General features: G+C 36.6%; 2 protein-coding genes across 5 annotated transcripts in view; both read left to right on the top strand.

The window, feature by feature from the left end:
- Nucleotides 1-24,613, top strand: part of LOC138316036 (ras-responsive element-binding protein 1-like) — a 54,624-nt gene that overhangs the window by 24,211 nt on the left and 5,800 nt on the right. Inside the window, exons 2-13 of one of the 4 annotated variants that reach the window (XM_069257509.1) lie at nucleotides 1,789-1,904; nucleotides 4,800-5,189; nucleotides 6,154-6,216; nucleotides 8,574-8,784; nucleotides 17,036-17,550; nucleotides 17,714-18,902; nucleotides 20,441-20,618; nucleotides 20,963-21,617; nucleotides 21,816-22,161; nucleotides 23,096-23,421; nucleotides 23,988-24,174; nucleotides 24,342-24,515. In XM_069257509.1, coding sequence (XP_069113610.1) covers nucleotides 1,789-1,904; nucleotides 4,800-5,189; nucleotides 6,154-6,216; nucleotides 8,574-8,784; nucleotides 17,036-17,550; nucleotides 17,714-18,902; nucleotides 20,441-20,618; nucleotides 20,963-21,617; nucleotides 21,816-22,161; nucleotides 23,096-23,421; nucleotides 23,988-24,174; nucleotides 24,342-24,515 — 4,350 coding nt within the window. Of the gene's footprint in view, nucleotides 1-1,788; nucleotides 1,905-4,799; nucleotides 5,190-6,153; nucleotides 6,217-6,588; nucleotides 6,788-7,678; nucleotides 8,367-8,573; nucleotides 8,785-17,035; nucleotides 17,551-17,713; nucleotides 18,903-20,440; nucleotides 20,619-20,962; nucleotides 21,618-21,815; nucleotides 22,162-23,095; nucleotides 23,422-23,987; nucleotides 24,175-24,341; nucleotides 24,516-24,613 lie in introns of those variants that run through there. The other 3 variants (XM_069257510.1, XM_069257511.1, XM_069257512.1) reach the window with 3 other exon arrangements.
- On the top strand, nucleotides 10,858-14,678 carry LOC138316038 (bifunctional polynucleotide phosphatase/kinase-like). Its single transcript, XM_069257513.1, has 7 exons — nucleotides 10,858-11,169; nucleotides 11,745-11,926; nucleotides 12,415-12,504; nucleotides 12,973-13,093; nucleotides 13,263-13,387; nucleotides 13,966-14,097; nucleotides 14,514-14,678. Exons 1-7 carry the CDS (start codon nucleotides 10,923-10,925, stop codon nucleotides 14,661-14,663), a joined length of 1,047 nt encoding a protein of 348 aa, XP_069113614.1. The 5' UTR covers nucleotides 10,858-10,922; the 3' UTR covers nucleotides 14,664-14,678.

The following is a 24,613-nucleotide window of genomic DNA, read 5'->3' as shown; positions in this document are numbered from 1 at the left end:
ACTTGTTATAACGAAAGGCCTTACACTATTGTCTTTTGATGGAGTCGAGACTTAAACATTGTGGGTTAGAGATTATGGACATAGTGGTCAGAAACTGTTGACTGACATCCGAGTCCCAAGTTTTTTGACATGTATAGACATATCTCGACTCCAGAAGTGCTACCATCACAAATATTTAGCATTTACAGATAGAAAAATGTAAACCAACTACTTCATCATCTTGTTGATAATATTTGTCGATCATGGTGACCAAAGCCTTCCTGTCGACACGTGGTACGCTAGGTTACTGTGGCAATGGTGTGTACAATGATGGACCACATACCATTGTCCCTGTGTGCCCTTGTCATCATGGACCACATACCATTGTCCCTGTGTGCCCCTGTCATCATGGACCACATACCATTGTCCCTGTGTGCCCCTGTCATCATGGACCACATACCATTGTCCCTGTGTGCCCCTGTCGCTATGGACCACATACCATTGTCCCTGTGTGCCCCTGTCATCATGGACCACATACCATTGTCCCTGTGTGCCCCTGTCGCTATGGACCACATACCATTGTCCCTGTGTGCCCCTGTCATCATGGACCACATACCATTGTCCCTGTGTGCCCCTGTCATCATGGACCACATACCATTGTCCCTGTGTGCCCCTGTCATCATGGACCACATACCATTGTCCCTGTGTGCCCCTGTCGCTATGGACCACATACCATTGTCCCTGTGTGCCCCTGTCATCATGGACCACATACCATTGTCCCTGTGTGCCCCTGTCGCTATGGACCACATACCATTGTCCCTGTGTGCCCCTGTCATCATGGACCACATACCATTGTCCCTGTGTGCCCCTGTCATCATGGACCACATACCATTGTCCCTGTGTGCCCCTGTCATCATGGACCACATACCATTGTCCCTGTGTGCCCCTGTCGCTATGGACTGTTTGCCTTGGTGCAATTCTCCAATACCTCAGCGGCGTACGCTATGTATACAACCACACAATCTTTCAATAAACTCTTCAACTTTGGAAAATATTTTCTCCTCATCAAATATTAAAGCATGCTTTTATGCCTAAACACACTTTTCACAATGAATTGAAAATGGTGTTGAGGTATTTGTGACAGCGGGACGTGGTTTAGTGTGTAGGTTACTTCAGTGATAAATGTTTGTTTTGTCCTTATGTTATAATTACTGGATGGAGAGTTCCAGGCTTCTGTCAGAACACGATCCATTAACTTTCACGTCCTAAACAGATGATTTTAAGGGGACTCCATGTGGTAGAATGGATCAAAGGCGATCCCAGATCTAACCTCAATTGATTGTAGGCAGTATTACAATTTCTTCTTTCAAGCTCCATGTACACATCAGCAAAACGTCTTTATTATCAAAATGTTATTAAGCAGTGATCTAGTGTTAGATTAATTGAAATATCCATTTTTGTCCAAGGTAAATAATACACTTTAAAGATCATTGCTATCAGAGTCAATATTTCTATCTCAACATTGGGTATTAATTGTACAGCTGAACACATTTTTATTGTTATTTTCTACCTGAGTGCAATTGATGCCTTATGCATCTTAAATCCAATTTATGTAAAAATGTATTTTAAAGCACATAGTGATTTGAAACCTGTAAATTGATGGATTTTCTAAATTAAGTAAATTTTGTGGTAAAAATAAATGAAAAAAAAATATTATAGGATTGGAATGAGTGTAAAGTATGTAATTTACAGAGTTTATAATTCTCTTGTTGTACAATTCTAATGTTATTTGTCTTTTATATATTTCAGCTTTGGATGACAATATAGAGGCTGACCACAATGTCGAAACCATTTCCAACATTTCATACAAAATGGTGTCAGTACCAGAACATATACAGATCAATGGGGACACAGAACAGGACTCGGTAAATATTTGTCTAATGATACAACCAAGGTCTTGATCAAAAGTCAGACTGGTAATAATTAGTTAAATATGGACTTTAATTAATATGTCCTGTATATAGAGTATATATTTGTATATCAAAAGTCAGTCTGGAAATAATTAGTTAAATATTTAATTAATATGTAAAGTGTATATATTTGTTTTTCTGTGATGCTGTTGTATATGAGGTGATTTGACAAGCCTCGTGATGTCATGTGAACAATGGTGTGTTTAAAGGCTTTTGTGTGTGTTTTGGACGGAATTCTTTATATTGTTAGAATGCAGTGATCCTGATAAGATATTGCTGAGACAAGGCCTGACGTATACGGTCTCATCCATCACAAGATCAACTTGAACTTTAATTAAATCCCTATGTGGCCACCCGTCCGTGTTTATTGAAGGACACCAATAATACAGTGGGATTGTGGCTGAGATCATTTCCGAATCTTTGCCAAAGATCGTCCTCCTGATAACAACTAATGCACAGATATACAACCATCCGCTAGCTATTCTGTGGTATCTCCGTGCTGGGACCCATCATTTAATAAAGCCTTTGATAACACTGCCCCAATCAACAGAGGTGGTGCAAAGCTTCTACTAACTACATGATGCATGAAAAAAAGATTTAGAGATCTCTCTGCCATAGTCATTATTAAATGTCTGTACAGGTCTACCTGCTGGAAAAAACACAGGTGCATCAGTGACTTGGAATTAAAATCACTATTTACTGTGATTGAAACTCATGTTACTTGGAATTAAGACTAATTTAACTCTTTCTTTAAACATCAATTTATTTAAAAAATACATTCTCGTAAAAAAAAGTGTTGATTCACCTGTATAATCATTAGGTTTAGAGGATAGGTTTTAATAGAATCCTAATACAATATATAGAGGCAGGATAGGGGCTTTGTAAGGGGTTTGGAAATGGAAGGGAGTTAAGCATGCAGGATGAGGGTTAGGCAGACAGGATAGGGGTTGGGAAGGGGGTTATAAGGCAGACATGATTGGGGTTGGGGAAGGGGGGGGGGGTAGGCAGACAGGATAAGGGTTTGGGAAGGGGGAGGGGGCTAGGCAGGCAGGATAGAGCTTGGGAAAGGGGGGAGGGGGCTAGGCAAGCAGGATATGGGTTTGGGAAGGGGGCTAGGCAGGCAGGATAGGACTTGGGGAAGGGGGAGGGGGCTAGGCAGGCAGGATTGGGCTTGGGGAAAGGGGAAAATAGACTGGGTCTACGATGTTTACTCCAATGTTTATATCTATTGCTATATATTTTCCATTAGATCTCAATTGAACAATCTTTTATCTATGCAGAGAATAGTACTAATTCTTTAGCTCCATTTCATCGTCTTAATTACAGAAATTGATCCTGTGACAACCCATTGGTATCGTGGTTGTTGTCATTAAATCTGTTATCCTTGGGAAGATTGGCCTGTTATATACCTATAATGATGGCGAGTTACCTGTTCCTAAGTAAATAAATCAAAACAAATTTGAGCCCCGATGACTTTCAGTAGGGAAACGTTTTTTACATCCAGACACATTATCCATGCACCCGAGTCTGACATCACTTTTGTGGACAAGCCAATACGTGACAAGTAATTACGGAACCCCAAGGTCTACACTCCGCTCTTCACCGATTAATTTACCGAGGATAAATACAAAAATCCTCAACAGGACTTTGTGGTATATTCAGCTATTGATCATAATGAGAGGCCTATTGGGAATGAAAGACGTGTATTATACACCCGGGTACCACACAGCGTATTACCGTTACACATACCGCTACACAAACAACCATCATCGTCAGTCGAGATGGAGATCTCCACAATTATGTCAGATAATTCACCTTTTATATATTTGTCGCCAATTTCACGCCACAAGAAAATAGGTAATTGGTTCACTGGAGGCCTTTTTGTTAAAGGAGCAGTCTGCATTCGTCACCATGACGATGGCAAACTGCGACAACCAATGACAGTTTTCCATGTATTAACTATAGATATTCTAGGTACAATTACTATTCTTTGTTTGATCCCTGATGAAGGCTTGTCCAACTACAGATCAAGTCCTGATGAATCATTGCAATAAATTGTCTAAATAGGATATTTGAGACTCAGATAGAATGCTTTAAATATTTCCACACGCTTCTTTAAATTATTTCATATTTGTTTATTATATGGAAGGTTTTTTTTAGGTGGTTTTTTTTTAATGTTTTTCATGAACATTTAATTTTTCCATTCAGCAAGTCATATCAATTTGAGTGGATCATTAAATTGACAGTATTGTTTTAATAGGATTTTAATTACGAAAAAACAACATAGGCATTGTTTAGGAATATACAATCATATCAACGTTCAGTTTTTCCGACCACTTAACACATTCTAATTTGTATTTTGCCAACACTGATACACAATTCTTTAGTTCGTACTTTCTGACTGGGGATTGATGTGAAAATAAAAAGCCCTGTTCGATAAAATGTTGATTATAGTATGCACATGTTTGTGCCCCAGTACTGCATCAGGTTAACTCGCCTGTAGGATATTTTTTCATATATATGGTCATTTGCTGTTATTGGTGTGTTACCTGGGATTTACCTGAGTTTTACCTGTGCCTACCTGTAGATTCTGATGACGAGATTCTCAGCCTGAAGCTGTCATTATGTGCATATTTGTATAGGTAAAGCTAAGCATGTACGACTTGAGCCTGAGGCTAAATTATCCTGCATGTTAACTGTGGTCGGAAGAATATCGTCTGTCACAAGTAGATTCATCTTGCCTTAGTAATGTTATGCATCTGATAACAATAGACCAAATATGAAACAGACTATAGTTTCCTGTCGCAATCATACGGCAATGATTACAGCACTCCATCATAACTGTTTCAGGACCCCGATGACTTTGATGAATATGGTCCCTTAGTTGTCGATACCTCGAGGCAAGCAGTAGATGACGATGATGAGAAAGATAACACAGACCAGTCTGTGGCAGCGCCTGGCCTCCATCTCACTGAAGCAGCACAGTCTGATCTAGGATCTCACCTGAGCGCCAAATTGTCCACGGTCATCGAGTCTGCCGTGGGTCAGGAAGACAAGCATTCTAGTCAACCTTTAACAGGTCTCCTTCTCCAGTCTGTCGACAACCATCTTCCCGTAGTCAACGACGACTCTAATTTATCTTCGTCCAGAACTCCGTCCATTTCATCATCGGACCAGCTCAGTCCTGGAAGTTTTAGTTCTAGTATCTCCTCCTCCAAGACTCATCGCCGTGGAGTCCGAGTAAGTTTTTTTTCATTTTCTTTAATCACAGACTGACCTTAAAGTAGTGAGAACCAGTCGACAAAACCAGGAAACTTAGAGTTTCCTTGACACTCCTTGTTCGAAGTGGTCTCTCCATATGTCTAACTAATGAAGCAATGGTGTGATTTCCCTTTAAATCGTTTCCATATGGCACCTGTTTCTAAATCTACCTCTGTGTGATTTGATGTGAAAAGACATTCTGTCCTATCCCTAGTAATTCTTGATTTCCATGGTAACCAGCTCTGTACTTATCTATATTTTAATACAAAACTTGATGGTTTGAACAGTCGTCTGAAACAAAATCTTTTAAAATATTTTGATCTCTTTTATATTGAGATTTATATATGATGCTGCTATAATATTTGCATGTATTTCATTAATAAAATTATTTCATGGAAAAAACAATTTATGAATGAATCATGTTGAAAATTGGATGTTTGTGAAATATTCCTTACATAGATTTAAATTTATTTCTTATATGCCTTTATTTATGTAGATCTACATACATTCATTAATTTAAGAAAAAAGACTCTTTTATCAGTTGGAAAATTGATTTGATAATATTTAGATGATTATGATATGAAATTTATGGAAATATTTTACTACCATCAAGTTACAAAAAAATACTTTCTTTCTCATCTTAACGCTGCTTTATATATATACATCAAAACTATTGAAATTAAGGAAAATAAAGAAGCAAAATATATCATCTTGTACTAAAATTGATGAGTTTTGGAAGTCTTTTACTACCATATTTGGATGTGTAATCGTGTCTTTAGAGAAGCATGTGAAATGTATATGTATAATTGCAGCGGTGACTCATGATATGCATCTAGTGTCGGTTGATTTGCTGTTAGAGTTGACTGACAATAAGATGTTGTGTGTTTCTGAGTGGCTCATAGTCTTACTTTAGTAGTTACAACGTGGCTAAAATTAATTTCAGAACCACTGTAATAGTAGCGAGAAGGATTTAGCCCTCAAGGACGATGATCAAAGTGAAAACAAGGTACTGTTTAACAAATTGCTATTGTCCATCATGAAAAATGGGAAGTAGCTATATCTATCTATATATTGACACCCTTTTGTAATTGTACTGTCATCCCCTGGGGCAAATGCTGAACACATACCGAGCATGAATGGTGAAGGTTTTAACACGTACAGGTAAGGTGAGACTAACAAATTGCACTGCTTAACACTTTCTAACCACATTCTATCACTGCTTATATTATGTCATTGCTTATGTAATAATCCTACAAAATCCCAATAATTTAATGAATTCTAATATTTTTTCTGAAATAGTGGTTTAGATTTTTAGAAATATTTCAATGAATTATAAAGGAATATTACATTTTTTTAATTGTGAAAAGGCAAAATAATCTTTGAACTAAATTTGATTTCTAAATTATCACTTTAAAACCGGTAATTTTGCAATGATCATACATTAGCTGGAGTTTTTGTAAGAGTTACCTCCCCTACCCCACTCAGCATGCCTGAGGCTGAAATGCATCATTAGAGATGCAGGCATGTCAACACACAGCATGTATTAGGCAGACTGGAATGTGTCACATGGTTTTATTGTGAGTAGATTAGAGTTTTATCTTCAATTTAGCTAGATAGCTGTTTTAAGATATTTCTGTAGGTTTCTTTAGAACCATTGATAGAGAATTTCATCCTCACTTTCCATGCATGTTAATCTATCTCTCAGCCTTACTGAGCATGATGACAGGAAAGAAGACATATTGTATTGAGGCCTGCTTCAGCTGCTGGGCTCTTGTGTATTATACAGCATGTGTATGGTCACTTATATATAGTTCCATGGTGTTGTGTTGAATTAATAATGTGTATTGTTATTCGTGACATCTTAAGATAAAGTTTAGAGCTGCAGTGAATTAAGGCCATGGAGCTTATATTATATATACTTGTACAGATGAATTATACTTGTCAACAATTCGGCACTATTGTAAATCTTAAAGGCTAAAATGCAGTGCAAACTGATAATTAGGTCTGTTTAAATATTTCCTTATTTACATTTTCATTAATTTTGATTTTATATGAATTACATGAATTGGTGATTTTTTTTCTTCCTTATATTTTCATGTAGAACTATACTATCTTGAAAGATGACTTTAAATTGTATGAATCAACTTTCTTGAAAGAATTATTTTTGACAATATTATTTTACTAGTATTGTAGACATATTAAATATGACAGATTTGTAATGTATTATTTAGAAGAACTGATATTTTTCATTGGTAAAGCCTTTAAATTACAATGTGAACAATATGTTTCCCATACACATAGAAAATTTATTCATGTCTTTCTTTAACATCATAATCTAAGGAGTATGATCACTTATGTTAAAAAATTTCAACAATTTATCTCCAACTAATACAAAAGCTAAAAGTTTTACCTAATTATATTATAACCATAAATGAAATTAGGATTTGTTTGTTTAAAAATTTCTTCCTCATCAGCTCATCAAAATTGTCATTGTTTAGCTTCTTCTACGTGTAGATCTTTCATTAATGTATCTGATAAGAATTGTGAATTGAAGAACAGGAAGTATACATACATAGCGAATAATCAAAGGTCATTTTCACCCGACAAGTGGACAATTTACTCAGGAGACAGGGGAGAAGAGAGAACCCTGCTGGGTTAAAAAAATCCTCACGTTATCAGGAAATAGAGTAAATACACACTATAATGATAATGGAGTAAAACTGAAAAACATATGATGCTTGTTAATAGCCATTATGGCCAAGTTGATCGCCTGTCAGGTTGATGAATCAGGCCAGGTAGAGAAAGAGGCAGTTCCGATAGTTATAGCTGTCGTAAGGTGGCAAAAGAGCTCCTAGCTATGGAGCCATGATGGGAGAATATTGACAGTTGAGAATACCTGTAAAGGACGCTGGTGCCTCGGGTTATATCTGGACGCGGTTCACTGAACCTCGTTGTACCGCGACAAGCCTCTAGTGGTCCTACTCTTCATCAGGCCTGTCAGTTAGTGCCGCTACATCATACCTGTGACTTACCTGGTCGTGTTTATCTCGTTATACCTGGACAGGTGATCGAGCTGGTGGAGGTTTTGGTCGTGCATATTACTGTTGATGTGTAGTAGGAGAAGTGACTTTTCTTGTAGTCTGTCCGGCCTCCCTGGTTAGTAGATGTGTTTAACAACAGTTTCATGTGCTATGATTTATCTTACCTGTAACTGTTTATGAGTCTGACCCGTTCACATGATCATACATGTATTTAAGGATCTTCCTCCGTGTGACCGATTGAAGATGAAAAGTCTTTGTGCAGCCATAAATGTTGGCCAGAGACAGTTTTATGAGTTAGTTACATTGCTCATGTCTGTTTCAGATTCTACCTGTAGCCAGTGAAAGTGGCGAGAGTCGCTATGTCTGTCCAATCTGTAGCCAAACTCTGTCCTCATCTCACGAATTAACCGTCCACATCCGAACTCATAACAACTCCAACGGCGGCTCAGCATCGCAGTCTAATTCATGTACAATCTGTGGGAAAAGTCTTAGTTCACAGAGCTCTCTCGACAGACACATGTTGGTCCACTCAGGTAAGATCTCCTTGTTTTTATGTACTAGATAGGTTTTTTAGAGATGAAAGTAATATTGTAGTAAACATACAGCAAGTAGCCTTAACTCCAATTAATATTCAATTTTAACGCATAATATTAGATATTTTGCCAAATATGTGTTTACAATCTATTTAGTCTGTAAAACAATGTCATTTGGAAATTATTCAGAATTTTGTGATTTCTTTGGTTCATTTATGTTTCATGTCTGTTATTTAATCCCACAAGTTATCAATTCATTACATTATAATATATTAAAAACTAAGTCTTCAAAATATATTCATACACATGTATAAAAAAGATGTTAGGCCATAGGAATTATGATGTATGGATTTCAAATAAATTCTGAAACATTTCCATTGTGATAAACATTATCAGAGATTTATAGTAATAATACCAATGGCCTAGATTTGTTTTATCCAATTTACCAACATATATTTGCTGTTTGGTACCTGATAGCCCATTCATGTTCCACCTGTGTCCCACAGGTAATTTGTCGGAACACCTTTCTGTAGGCTAATTTGTAGTCTGTTACATCACATTATGTCTGTGAAGGACGGCTGCTGGGGGTGTTTATATGCCATAATGGATACTGAATGCTCGACTCTATGATGAAACACGTTTAAAATATTTGGGCCTGGGGCACCTGTCATGATAGTATCTAACGCTGTATAGAGGAATTCAATAAAACTGCAGAATTTATACTGTACCACTCTGATGTTGATCGTACTAAAAGGGCTATTTTTATTTGGTACCAAATAATGAGCAAATGTTTTTAAATGGTATACCGCAAAAACCTGAAACACAAAGCTTTTCCTTGTAATATTTACTGGGAGTTTGATTTGGTTAATTTACCTAGAAAAGTGTAGTTATTTTCTCTAGAACATGATGATTAAATTATTTTGATTGAAGAAAATGTCATTTAGTTGACTACAACCTATTATAATTATTTTCCTGGATATTCAGTCAGTCTCTTTGTAATGAAAAAAAACCTTTTTTCCAGGCATTGGATATTTTCCTTTAGATGTCAGTAACGTCATGTTACCCAAATTGGCACGCTACCCAAAATGGCACACTTTTTGATAATAATGCTTATAATGCCGTTTTAATTCACTTTGGAAATTTTCTTTTAGCTGTTGCTATAATTATTCCCTGATCATCATGAAATATTTGAATGGTGATATTTCCACATGACCATAGCTAGGAGGAATTTAGTACAGAGATAAACTTGAGAAAATACCTGAAATCAAGTGTTACGGTAAATATTGCCCCGTGCGATGACTCTAGTTTCCTCTTTTCGCTCAAAAGTCTGCTCTAAAAAGTGGGGAAATGGTATAAACTATGTCTAGAATACAAATTTAATCAAGTTAGTTGTCAGTTATTTGGTAGTTTCATAGTTCAAAGCTGTTTTATCCTCCATAAATGTCGATTTTCTAGAATGGAAATTTTCATCTGCGATAATGTGCGCATGCGAAATGAAACAAAGGTGCGCTCGAATAGCACTTATAAATCCAAGAGTTACTTCCCTTATGCCATTTATATGTTAATTTAACAGTACCACACACACAAAGCTTAAAAAGGCAAAATATGCATGAATATTGTCGTTAAAATCATGTAAGAAAGGCAAGTGATAACCTTAAAGATGAAAATTTACCTGCCTATTGACAACATTGATTTTGACGTCAATCTTTCTAAAAATACAAGTATGGAGAAAATTGTTCAATGGCATTAATTGTTGATATTTGTATTGTAGTTGCAATAAAAGTCGAATTATATCTGAAATATCGCGATATCTTTCAATGCTCACTGTTTTTACCTGGGTGTGCCAATCTGGGTACCCACACCTGGTTGATAACAGGTGTGCTCCAGACCTGTATCCAAGGATGCTATTTATGGAAACACGTGCAGGAAAAATTCCAAACATAGACCAACAGACATACGATAGGCTCTATTTGTGAGATTGGTACAAAAATTGGAATTTTATTGCAATCTGACAAATAGATGCTTAAAAATAAGAAAAACGTGTGCCAATCTGGGCATACATGTTGTAGGCCCGATAGTGTCTCGTATAAATAGAGAGAAAATCAACATCTAGCACACAAACACACAAGCAGCTGAACATGAGTGCTCGGGCTAAAACTCTGAAACGGAAGGCAGCTGAAGAAAGCGCCGTGAAGGCAAAGCGGGCGAAAGGGGAGACGAACCTTTGTGATAACTTAAAATGGTCCCAAGAAGGGGAAGTAATGAGAGGGGTGTGTCCCCTGCTCAAGTTGACATCAAACTCACTTCCGGGCTCTAAGAAAATAGTCGGATTTGATATAGATTTTACTGTAATCAAAACTGCTAGTGGCAGGACGTTTGCTACAGGTAAATCCATTAATATATACATGTCTTCTGTTTACCGGTATATAGACAGGTACCGTAGTATCAACAAGACTTAGAAAGAAAACAATATAGAATACCAATACATGTATATCTTTTGTGAAAAACAGAAAATCCCAAAAATTTTAGGTTTATCTGACCCGAATAAATATTTAAAAGAGGGGAAAAGAAAGAAAAAAGAGACAGTTATATACACAGATTAAAAACAATTAACAAAGCTCCACATAAAGCCTTCTTATTAATAACATCTTTTTTATTCAAATACGAATGATGGGTTTTAGGAATTAATATTAAGTAAAAATTTATAATCGGCATATAAAGTGATTTATTGATACCTGCATGATTATAAGTGGTGATGTACATGTGATGTATTTGTCTTAATAATATGCCAAATGAAAGATGTAATATGTACTAATAATTATATATGAACTGTCTTGTTGAATACAATACATGAAGTCCATAATATGTCAAAATATGAGAAATGCTAATTTCCATTTTGTGTGGTAATGTTGTGTAAAACTGTTAAACTGATGTTTAGTTGTGAATTTTGTCGTATATAGGTGCCAGTGACTGGGAATGGTGGAATGATTGCGTTCCTCAGAAGATTCGTGATTATCACAACAATGGCTATAGGATTGTCTTCTTCACCAACCAGGCTGGCATCGAGAAACTCAAAGTCACACCAGAGGAATTCATGAAGAAAGCTGAGGCTATTGTTGGTGAAATTGGAATTCCAATTTTGGTTTGTGTTTCATTATTTTATTACTAACCAGGAATTAAGCATTAGATATTACTATAGAATGTTACATAAAAGCCCCTTCTGATTAAATGTAGTCCATCATAAGCAGGGATGTCTTGTTTCATCCTTCATCTCCAGCTCATAGAGGGGAATGACTCTGTTGAAAATTTATTTTGTAATTTCATATCAATTTTCTGATTTTTGCCAATTTTTTAGACTTACTTATCTGTAAAATATAAAACCATCAGTAGAATTTGACAAGGATTTTTGGTTTTTCATCAAACTAGGGGGAGATAATCTAGGTTTAGAGAAATTCTTATCTAAACTTAGTGAATGATAGCCAATCTGCCAGAGCTCATTCTGTTATGAGATCTTTTTAAATCCTTTTGCTATAAATACCCCACATTACCTTTAAATCACATCTGTTTTATTGATAAAGGCTTACTTATATCAAATGATTACTATTTTTAACCCATTATTTCACATTTCAGGTTTTCGCTTGTACTGGTACGAATCATTTCAGGAAACCAAGTACTATGATGTGGGAACATTTTGTGGAAAAGTGTAACGGTGGTGTCAAGGTACAATATTTATGTAAATTGCAAAACTTGTATATGGCTTATACATGCTCTTTATTTCCTATTCTGACATAATTATCTCCCCTTATCTAATTGACAAAATAGTGTGTATCGCAAATTTTATTTGGCAGAGAGACCAGATTTTGACATCAGACATACCTATGTGACTTACACCAGCCTTCTGCCTGTCAGAATGTCATGTTTTGTACAATATATATATAGAGCATATCACCATTTCTAAAAGAAATAAAAGATTCTTATCTAGAAACATTTTAATTATTCTTAGTGACTTCTGTTGTTTTTCTTACTCAAAACATCTATGTTATTTTATTGCTTTGATATCTAAAACGTGACCTTGAGGTACAATATGACCTTCACTGTGTTGATTCTGGAAAAATTCTGATTACTGACCTTCAGGTAAACTTTTGATTCTGTAAACTCATGTTTTGCATGGATCTTATCTATTGACAGCCGGACCTGTCTCAGTGCCGTTATGTTGGTGACGCGGCAGGACGAGCAGCGGAGTGGGCGCCAGGCAAAAAGAAGGACTTCTCCTGTAGTGATCGCATGTTTGCTGCCAACATTGGGATTGGTGAGAATGACTGACATAATGTCTCATTACTGGAAACCTTTGCAAAAAAAAAAATCAAACTATGAATTTTCTTTAAGTCATTTCATAGAGCCATTGTTGAGTTTAAGGAGTAAAATAAATTTTGGACAATTATAAAATTTCTGATACATTTTTTACTGACTTTTTTCAGATTTTGAAACACCAGAGGAGTTCTTTCTTGGAGAAAAAGCAGTTCCTTTCAAATGGGGCAATTTCAATCCAAATGATCGGCTTGCTAAAGGCCAGAAAGCCACAAAGGCTACATATCACAGTAATGTATGTTTAATACCTAAATAGTAAATACTTCCCAATCCATTTTAAGTATGGGAGCGCATAAACATTCTTTTGTTGAAGGTATTGACCCTTAGGTATCTAATCTCACAAATCAGTAATTTGGTAGAGGTGTACCATTAAAGTTAAATAATGTATGTTACAACTATATATATTTATTGTAAATTTGGAAATCATTTGGTTATAAATTGGTTAAGAATTTCTTAGATGAACTCTAGAGTCTGGATTATCTCTCCCTAGTTTGAATAATAAGATGACTACCAGACCCATAAGTTGTTGAGAAGAATTTTCAGATTAATTAAAGTTATGATATTATCTCTCGCCTTAGTTAAACTATGTTGTTGAGATTTCTCAGATAAAATCTTATTCTAGAATATCACACAGTCCCTTAGTCTGTAGAAATGAAAACAACCAAGCCAATGTTAAGTGATAATTTTAGTGTTCCGGAGACTGGGTGGGAAGTCTAACAAGTTACACCGGTGTAAAAGAATCAAATTTTATCCAATTGATAAGGTCAATTAGGTATTATAAACAGATGCATATTTTATTTTTTGGTCTCACAGAAGCCAGAGGTTGTTGTGATGATTGGCTGTCCTGCATCCGGGAAAAGCACGTTTAGGAGGCGGTACTTAGAACCACATGGTTACGTGGCTATAAACAGGGATACCATGGGCACGAAGGCCAAGTGTCTCAAGGTCAGTGCTCTGGCTCTCATTTTATTATAGTAGAAATTTAACATAAATTGGATAAGTCGAATTTGATCTATTCAGAGCTAGAAGTTGATAAATATAAATTGTCCTGCACTGCAAACTGTTGTTGTCCATAGTATCTAACATATGAGCTCCCATCACTTTTTTCCTCCTGAGCTGCCTTCAGTTAGACTTTGAGATCGTCCAGGGTGTGGATATAAAGACAGTGAAAGTAACCCCTGGAGTATCAAGGATGATAAGTACCATATATGCCAGAATGTGGCACATGTCCTGTAGTGAGTGAGCTATCTTATTGCCTGATAGTTGTATTTGTTGTTATTACCAATAAAATTGAATGACTAGTAAATAAGGCCCAAGAATTGTAATGATTATAAAAAAATTTTCAAAATATTTTACTTCAGGCTGCGAAGACTGCTCTAGACTCCGGAAGTAGTATCGTTGCCGATAATACAAATCCTTCAGTTGATGCCAGAAGTGATTACGTAAAGTTGGCTAAGGCTAAAAGTAAGAGTTACTTCCCTTACATCATGGCAAATTTTCATAAATTATGATTTGGAATATTGTAATTTGTTAGAACAATATGTTACAAGTCCTGAAGAATTACGGTGTGGTGAAAAGTCGGCCTTAGTGGTCACCTCTGTATTACAACCACCTACCTTAAAAAAAAGGCCACTTTCTCGGGGTCCAAAATGGTCAGTGTCATTTATCTGTGCATAAAGCCAATTTACCTATAATATCAGTTCCTTTCTTTGTCCTTTGAGGTTTTTTTTTTTTTTATAGACAATCTTGACTGTTCATTTAGATATGCTATGATATTTGCTATTAACGATAACATATTTTTTTCAAATCAGAGAAACAGCTATCCAGAACGTCTGTTGTGTTCTGCGCGTAGCAAACGTACTGTACAAGATGTCATCGATTCTGCATATCTCTCGTGTAAAACCTCAGTCCCCAACTTCATTTCCAAATCAAATCCCCCCGCCCACATAACACCCTAACACACCCCACCCAACCCCCCCCTAGAGGACCTCCCATATGCTCCCCTCTCCCCCCACCCCCCTCCCCCCCCCCACCCCCCCACCCCCTCCCCCCCCCCAGCCCCCACCCCCAAGAACCTCACACCCAGGCCCCTCACGCACCCTCGCCACGGACCCCCTAACAGGACCCCTCCTCCGTCCCCCACACCCCCCTCCCAGCAGTCCACAGTTACGAAAAGGTTCATGATGTCCACGAGAATTAAGGCGATATAGAGGAATACAACCTAAATATTCTTCACAATAGATTTTCCGAGCCCCTCTCCCGTTACATAAAAAGAGTACACTCGCAGTGAGATGTTACCCCTTTCCCTAGTGAGAAAAAGAGACAATGACCTTACAAGAGATCTACATTTTTCGATTTTATGCCTAATCAAGACCCCACAAATCTAACACCCCGGCACTCCCGAGACCATAAGTAGCCCACTCCACCAATACACCTAAGACTGCCCATAGATAAAACGCACATTCACTGCTTCTAGAACTCATCCCACCACCGTGGCTGACACACTCCCACACTGCCCCCCCCCCCCACCCCCCCCCCCCCGACCACCCCACCGCCCGGGCCCAACCCCCATCCTCCAATACTCGAGCAACACCGCTCCCCCACCTCCCCTTGACCCCCCCCTTAGGGGACATTAGTTTTTTTTTTTAGGAAACCGATCTACAGGGTTATAATCTCTTAAAGTTGTTGTTTGTCCGATGACCCGTTCTAATATTATTGGGTAAAACTAAATAAAAAACAATTTTGAACCAATGTCCATTATCTTCTTTTTCATTATAACAGAAAAAACACACACAAAAAACTCACTGAAAGCATAGATTGTGAAGATATGATGCACCTTAAATTTTTTTTTTTTTTTTTAAATGTATGCTTAAGAAATTAAGAGAAATATGTACCTAGCTTCATTCATGATAACCTGTTCGACAAATATAAGTAGGTACATGTACTTATAATACCAATCATATCAAAGAAACAAGATATCTGACTGTTTGAGGAATTATTTAATGAAGAAAGATTTCAGCATATAGGGTTACTATTGATGCTGCCAGGACCATGAAATCAATGAATGAAAGTTATTTGAGGAATACAGGTTAGAGTTGTTTTACTATTCCATCTTATACCAGAGGTCCCTTCCTTATCATGTCATTATTTTGTGAGAGAAATTAATGTTGTTTACCCTTATAGTATGATGTTATGCTCCCAAACACATGACGTCACATTCAATATACCTACCCGCAAAGGCAAAGAACTCTGTAATATGCAAATACAGAATACCACAATACCTTTGTATATTGTATCATTATTCAAATAATTTTAAGACATTAATAAATTGAAAACAAAAACGTTTCAGCTACCTGTGATGTCATCATGCACTTTAGTAACACTCGTATTTGGTTGTACTATATTTTTATCATTGTACCAATTTTTTACTTGAAGTTTTATTATTACATTTTTATAAACCAGAATTGTTATCTTTGTTGTGTTAGATATATCATTGTGTGTGCCTGGTTTACCATTCTAATAAACCAAAATGTGATTGATTCATAATACATATCAGTTAAAGTGTAATTTAAAGAAATCCATGCATTTAAAAACATATATATATACACATATGAACATATCGATTCCAAGTGCCATTTTTAAACTAACGGTTGTGATAAGTGTATAATACAATGTACAAAGATATGATATATGAAGAGTTGTATGAACTATATGGAATTTAGTCCCAAAATTGGTAATCATAAAAATTGATTCCTTTTGTAGTTAGAGGTCCTCTTGGCCCAGATGTCAGTAGATTAAACTATTTACACTATAAACATAAATTGTCATAATTTCTTAGTTTTTAAGCTTAGCTTAATTTAAATTTAAATTTTATTTATTACAGGTGAGCGCCCTTTCAGGTGCAAATATTGCAATATGTCTTTCACAACAAATGGAAATATGCACCGACACATGCGAATCCACACTAAGGATTCGGAGATGAATGGTGCTGGTGGTAAGGTTCAGAGGAAGCGAGCACAATCCTGGAAACCCAAACTCAATAGTTTTATCCACATAGAGCCTGCACCATCTCCGAAACATCCGACTGGAATGATAGGATCTCCGAGGGTCCTGGGAAGTGATCTGATCCAGGGATCCCCACAGCTTGCTAAGGAACTAACCTCAGACTCACGGTTCCAGTTTGGTAAAACCTCCACCCCCAAGGTGTCTGTAGCCCCTGGTGCTAAAAGGTCATTCAACTTCATCAATATGTCTCCTGGAGAATGGTCAATGCCGTCACTCAAACGAAACAAAATATTGGAGGATGGCGTTAAAATGGAGAGTGATACAGCCCCATCCAGTCATCTAGATGTCCCGAGAAGTGCTTCCCCGCTAAACATTAAACAGGAGAATATGGATGTAAGCATATCTTTATGTCTATTAAATAATAATAAAACAATTCCTAATAAATTGGTTATTTGTAGTATATTTCAAACTTATAGAGTTGATCTGTTTGACCTTTGAGTTGACCTCTATTGGCTTTAACATGACCTTGATGCTGACCTTTGTCTATATATTGTAGGTATTTGATGGAGAAGATAAGGAAGTTGAGCAGCTCCATTGTCCAGTCTGTAATAAGGCTTTCATCTGTAAATATGGTCTGGAGAGTCACATTCGTGAGAACCACCCAAATTTCTCGCTCAAGTGTAACCTGTGTCACATGACCTTCCACACACTTCGCAGCCTTAGTCAGCACAAGATGTTGGTGCATGCCAAGGCTCAGTCGACTGAAAAGGAAAGTGAGGAATGCAAGGATGACATCAAAGAAGCCACCACAGCAGTGATAGGATTTTATGATCTCAGCTTTGTGGACTTTTCAATCAAAAAATTCCGTCTGATTGCAAAGTCCTGGTGTGAGCAGAACGCGAGAAAGTCCAGTAGTGTTTATCACAATTTTGTTTGCAAGGAATGTTCTAAAGCCTTTCCATGCAAAGGTGCACTAAAGTTGCATCTTAACACCCATGATCGTGCTAAGACCTCCCAATGCCCACTGTGCGAGTGTGATTACATGACAACTAAAGAACTTCACATGCACATGATCAAACATATGTCAGACAAGGCATTCTCTGATGTCCAGAAACCACCTCAATCAAATCGCCGCAAACCACCAAAAGAATCCAAAGCGGAGGATGTTGGAAAACATGACTTTTTGGCATCTTTTGGTCTCACTGCTAATGTCGAGCCTCTCGATATCCTAGAAAAGGAGCAAAAAGCAGTATACTCAAACAACTTCAAAGTTCTTGAACGAAAAGAAAATAACGAATACTTTGCAAAGCTTGGACAAATATTTTCACCAACTGTCTCTCCTATTGATCCATCCAAGAAAACTGAGGCTGATGAAAATGACTTGTCAAACATTGCCAAGATGTTGCAGACGTCTGCCACTGGTGGTCTGCTAGCTGGCCTGCCGACACACGTTTCTAGTCTTGAACAGCTTGGTCTACTTAATGCCTCACAACTGGCAGCGTTCATGCCATCTCTTATGAACTACAATCATCCGTCCTTCCCTTCAACCATGGCCGCCATGATGAATGCAAGTCACATGATGAATCTAGCCAATCAGGGAACTGCTAGTCCAATGTCAACACCCCCACCTCCAGGAGAAGGCAACAATAGTGGTGCAAGTGTATCGTCGCCAAACAGCGACTCTAAAATTGCTTTCCCCTGCAAATATTGTGACCTAGTCTTCCCGAATTACAGAGCCCTGAAAAGTAAGTCTACTTTTAGTTACCAACTAACTGATACTTGCATAGCATATTCTGAACATTTTGGATGTTTTTTCTTCAAAATTTTACTCTTTGTTTTTTTTTAAAGAAAATGTATCAAATGCAAATATTTAATGTAAAATTTACAGTATAAAGATTATTGGAAGATTCCGCAAGTCTCTGACTAAAACGTATATGTGTATTGAATTTAAAGGCCTATATCCAAGTACATACAATGTATAATATATACAGTATGTATATCACTCCTCCCGATTTCTCCTTCTCCAATTGTCCTTTAGTATCATCATAGCCTTCTACTCATTGTCATCTTTTCTCCTCCAACATGCCGCTCAGTAAGTATGGACCACTGACGTTGGCCGCTCTGGCAATCTTGCCCGTTTTCCTGTAACTATACACATTGCATTTTGTCCACCATACTCTCATGCTAATGGTGTGGTATTGATGGAGTTGTTTATGCATGTCGTAAACTTTTTACTTTTTTTTAAATTCTTATTGACATTTGAGAAAGAAAAATATGTCTGGATCATAGTTATTATATCAATTTAGATTTTAGTATTTTTTTTATTTTTTTTTTTTATATATATATATTGATGGATTTATTTTTCATGTTGTCAGACTTGCGTATTTTCTCTCACGGATGTTTATCTGAGTCATATAAACTCCTTTTGAATGGTTTCCAAGCCTATCCCTATTTGGTGATTTTCAATTTTTTTTCTGTCTTTATGTTTCTTTTCCTTTAATTTCCTTCTCATGTTAGCAAAAACAATCCACCTGCTTGCAAGATATTTATTCTGGAAAATATGGATGAATGTTATTTTTTATCACTTCTTATTTCTAAATATTGTACCTTTGTTTTACATGTGTATTTAAACTTTCCTGTGTTTGGTCATGCATTAGTGAAGCTGAACATGCATATTGATTTATTAATTTATGGCAGAAAAATGAACTTTTATACCTCTTGAAGACACAAAAAAACCCTAAAGGCTCATTGACTGAAATTCTGCATGAAGCTTGAAATTGTAAACTTGTATATTTGAAGCATTTTTGAGAAAGCATGTGCGATAAATTAGATGGTGTGTATGTAAACATTCATGTACAGCTGTGTCTTGTTGACCTGCATGGCTGAACACTCGTATGACTTTGAAGATGACCTCAGTCTGTGTGACGATGGCACCATCCGGTCATTAAGGGCCAATGTTGTCATCACAGTATTCACACTGGGTATAAATCTACATATTCATACTTTGCACATTTGATTTTTTTTCTTTTTAAATCAAAACACAAGCTTTATTTTTTAAATAATTATTAAGCTTCTACTTTGTATGAAGCTTTATTTTTTCATGAACTTTGTCATTCAGCTTTATAAATTTGGGAATTAAATTGGGGGGAAAGCTAATGTTTAGCTATGTAGATAAATTAAGGTAATACAATATGTATTTTTAACCTGTTATTTTTTGTGATAAACAATATAATACAACTTGTTATGTAAACCAATATAGTAATTATTTTTTTTTTTTATGTAGGTCACACCCGAACTCACTTAGGTCTGTCTCCATATAAGTGTAACCTCTGTAGCTACAGCAGTGCCGACAAGAGCACCCTTATCCGTCACCTCCGTACCCACAATGGAGAGCGCCCCTTCCAGTGTCGCGTCTGTGACTTCGCCTTTACCACCAAGGCCAACTGTGAACGACACGTCAGGTAAATGATAAACCCAGGGTTCCTGTTCTCTGTGTAGTAATAACTTCAGTAGATGTATTTGAAAAGATTCGGTTCTATACAGGACGTTTATGATAAATTTATTTTGTGTTGACATAAACTAAATGAAGTAAAAAAAAAAAAAAGAAAACAAAAAAGAAAATCATCCTATCTGTAAAAAAAAAAGGAAGAAAGGAAAAAAAAAGTCATCCTAGCTGTAACAGATTGTAGGTATCTAAGATGCAGTGCTTGCCCATTGAATGCAAAAGTGCCATTAATCTTGGGAGGTGTAGTAGAAAATTCAATAAACATGATGCATTATACTTTTTTATCATTATTCATAACAGAAAGAAGCATGGTAAAATAATCAAAGAAGATGTTGAGATGGCCATCGGATACAACAAGTATGTATCAGAGAATTCTACCATGGATTCCTTCCACTCCCCCGACACAGTCTGCAAGTACTGTGGTGTCGACTTCAAATTCTTCCGCGCCCTCAAGCACCACTTGCGGTCCCACAGTAGCTGTCGTCAGAAGCCGTTTCAGTGTACACGTTGTGATGTTGGATTCTCCACCAAAGCAAACTGTATTCGTCATATCCAGAAACAGCATACTGAAATCTCACAGAATCACATTGAGCAGTATATTGTCATTCACGAACCTCTCCCTGGTGAAGGAAGTGACCGTTCTGATGGAGCTCTCTCAGATGACAACACGAGTCAAGAATCCCCGTCCAACCCTCCAGCAGCTCACTCAAACTCTCGATTGATCATGACTCCCAACAGTAGTGGTGCCCCATCTCCAATGGTTGTAAAGACCGAACCAGTTGACCCTGAGTTGGACGACACACCTCTAGACTTCAGCGTGAAATCTTCATCCGCAAGTTCAACACCAAGCATCCTACCAAGAACAACACCAACCAAAAAGACATCGAAGTCTCAAACTGATGAACTTCCCATGGATCTGTCCATAAAGAAAAAGGATGAAAGTCCTGTCCCAGCTGTAAGTGTTGAATGAATTTAGATAAGAATAAGTAAAAGTACAGTGATAAGCTCAAGTTTTGTTTTCTTTTTTGTGAAATATTTCACAGGTACATACACCAGGTACCACTATAAATATCAAAGTTAGGTTTTTCCACTATTGAAAAATTTGGTTTTGATAGTTAACAATGCATAACAGAATCAACCCTATTTGTTTCAGATGTCGCCTGTCAATAAACAGAAGATAACGTACGACAATAGCCTGCAACAGTGCCAGTTCTGTCCAATGGGTTTCTCTAATCAGCGAATCCTTGACCGCCATGTCTGGCAGCACCACCCACAGATCGCTGAAGTGATGGGCAAGCACTACTTTACCCCGATCCTTCCCTCCCCGGCCGATAAGTCAATACTCATGGGAAAGCTCAAACTACCACTGAAGCCCCCAATAGGAGGAGGCGCAGACTCCAAATCCCAGACACCCAAGTTAACTACAGCAGAGCCAAAAAAGTCGGCCGTTTTGGACAGGATCAAACGAGAGGTCCTCTCACCAGCTAATAGCAGTCCAGGTATGGAGGTTTGATTATCATACCCAAAATACAGACAAATATCATATTTCTGCTTTATCTTCAACTGATATTAAAGCAACATTTAATTGAACCTAATCCAATCAATTGTGTGTGATATATATATATCTAACCTGACTCCATTAACATTACATAACTCTTTTTACACAACAAACAGAATTACTCATTCAGATCTAAGAAATCAGATTTATACTAGAAGATCAATCAATTCAAGCTTGACAAACTAAAATTGCATCAAATATATAATTGTACACCTCCCTGTTTAATGCGCTAGTGCCAGTCATGTAAGTATCTCGCTGTGGTGTAGACAACCAAAGTGTGCATTTCTATCTTTCATTCGTTTCAGTATTTTTGTTTTTTTTGTCAAACAACATTTGTGTGCATTTTATTTCTGAATGATATTCCATTCCTTTGATCTCTACATGTCTTTTGTTTTATTTTGTGTGAATGTTTAGTTTTGTTGTTGCAGGCGTTTTAGAAATTCTATTGAATTTTAAAAATTGTTTTGTTCAATTTTCTTTAAAATATACATCTTATATATTTATTTATTTTTATTTTTTTTTTTTTTTTTTTTTTTTTTTTTTTTTTGCCTAGATTATTTGGATGGATGTATATGTTGTATAAATTAAATTTCATGATAAAGGATTAATTCTGTACTCATACCTTTTTCAAAATTTATTTTGGTAAGTCATTGTTTTCTTGTTTCTCACCAGTAAGTACAGTAAAAGACAAGTTTTAAAAAAAAAATGAATTTTCCACAAGATTGACACAGTGTTTTCTCTGGACATTTTGTTTTGGTCTTAACATGAAAGAATATGTAGCTACTCAAATTGTATAGTAAACAATTCATTCTAAGATGGTTGCTAATTTGTTGGGTTGACTTCATTCACATCCAATTCATTCCGTGCCATTTCAGGTACCGACAATAATTGTGACCTAGCCTCAGTAAAGAAGATCATAGATACCACCAACGCCAATCATTTCCAGCTGTACCTACAGGAGAACATTGGAGACTCCGACTCACAGGATCGCAGTGAGGCTGCTGACGGTGAATATGAAGATCTTGACATGCCAGAAATTTCTGACACTGACCGAGAAGAGTCAGCTCTTGTGATCGCAGAGGATCCCCCCGTCCTAAGTCCCCGTTCAAAAGCAGACACAAACTCGGAGACTAGAAGTCTCAATGGTGACGAGGAAATGCCTGATATTAATAAGCTACTCAGCAGTGAACTTCGTCAACAGGTACACATACTTAGCATATACAATTTTCTTTATGTTATTTTACATAGAATGTTTAATTTCCATAGTTTCTGATACTCCTATGTTGTAGAAATATCTTGTTCAGTAAGAGCAAAGAAAATTATCTCAGATTTAAAATAATTTATTTCTGCACTATTTGAAATAATTTATTTCTGCACTATTTGAAATAATTTGTTTCTGCACTATTTAAAATAATTTATTTCTGCACGATTTAAAATAATTTATTTATGTACTATTTAAAATAATTTATTTCTGCACTATTTAAAATAATTTATTTCTCCACTATTTAAAATAATTTATTTCTCCACTATTTAAAATAATTAATTTCTCCACTATTTGAAATGATTTATTTCTGCACTGATTGAAATAATTAGTTTCTGTACTAACCTTCATTTTATCTTGAACAGCCTTAGTTGTTGGATGGACAATATGATAGATAATTATAAAAAAAAATATCACAAAACAATTCAGCAGTCTTTAACATGTGATATCAGTTTTCCATTTAACTAAGAAAATGATTGTTAATGTTGAATTATATCTATGTACAGATCAAGGCTGCCCAGCAAGCAGAGCGTGAGTTCGCCCCAAACCACCAAGTGGAAAAGATCAAGGGAGATAACATTAAAAAGAAGCGTAACTCGTATGCTGATTCTCCCCATAAACTGCAGTGTCCATACTGTACACGAACCTTCCCTTGGGTTAGCTCCCTTACCAGACATCTCCTCACCCACACTGGTAGGTTATCATGAACTTGTGTTGCTATAGCCATTAGGCATTCACGAAATAAAAGAATCATTATCTAACTTTATATTGCTGAAAGACATATCTATAAAGTTTGTTTTGGGGATTCTGAGAAATTTAAAATAAATACATCATAATTATGGAAATCTTTATTTCTGTAGGTCAAAAACCATTCAAATGTCCAAAGTGCCCAGTGACATTCTCAACAAAATCTAACAGAGAGCGCCATCTTATCCGTAAACATGGCGTGAACATGATGGACCCGATGTCTCGTCAAACCATGGATCGACCCTACAAATGTCATCTCTGTGTCTTCAGCTCTTTCTCCACACAAGGTAATACAGCTAAATATAGCTAGTACTGTATTAAACAAGTTTTTATAAAATCAAACCTCTGATTTTATATACAATAATTTTTCAAACCTTCAATATTC

The sequence above is a fragment of the Argopecten irradians genome, chromosome 2 (genome assembly GCF_041381155.1).
Source record: "Argopecten irradians isolate NY chromosome 2, Ai_NY, whole genome shotgun sequence".
Taxonomy (NCBI): Eukaryota; Metazoa; Mollusca; class Bivalvia; order Pectinida; family Pectinidae; genus Argopecten; species Argopecten irradians.
This window is presented reverse-complemented; position numbering and strand designations above follow the sequence as displayed.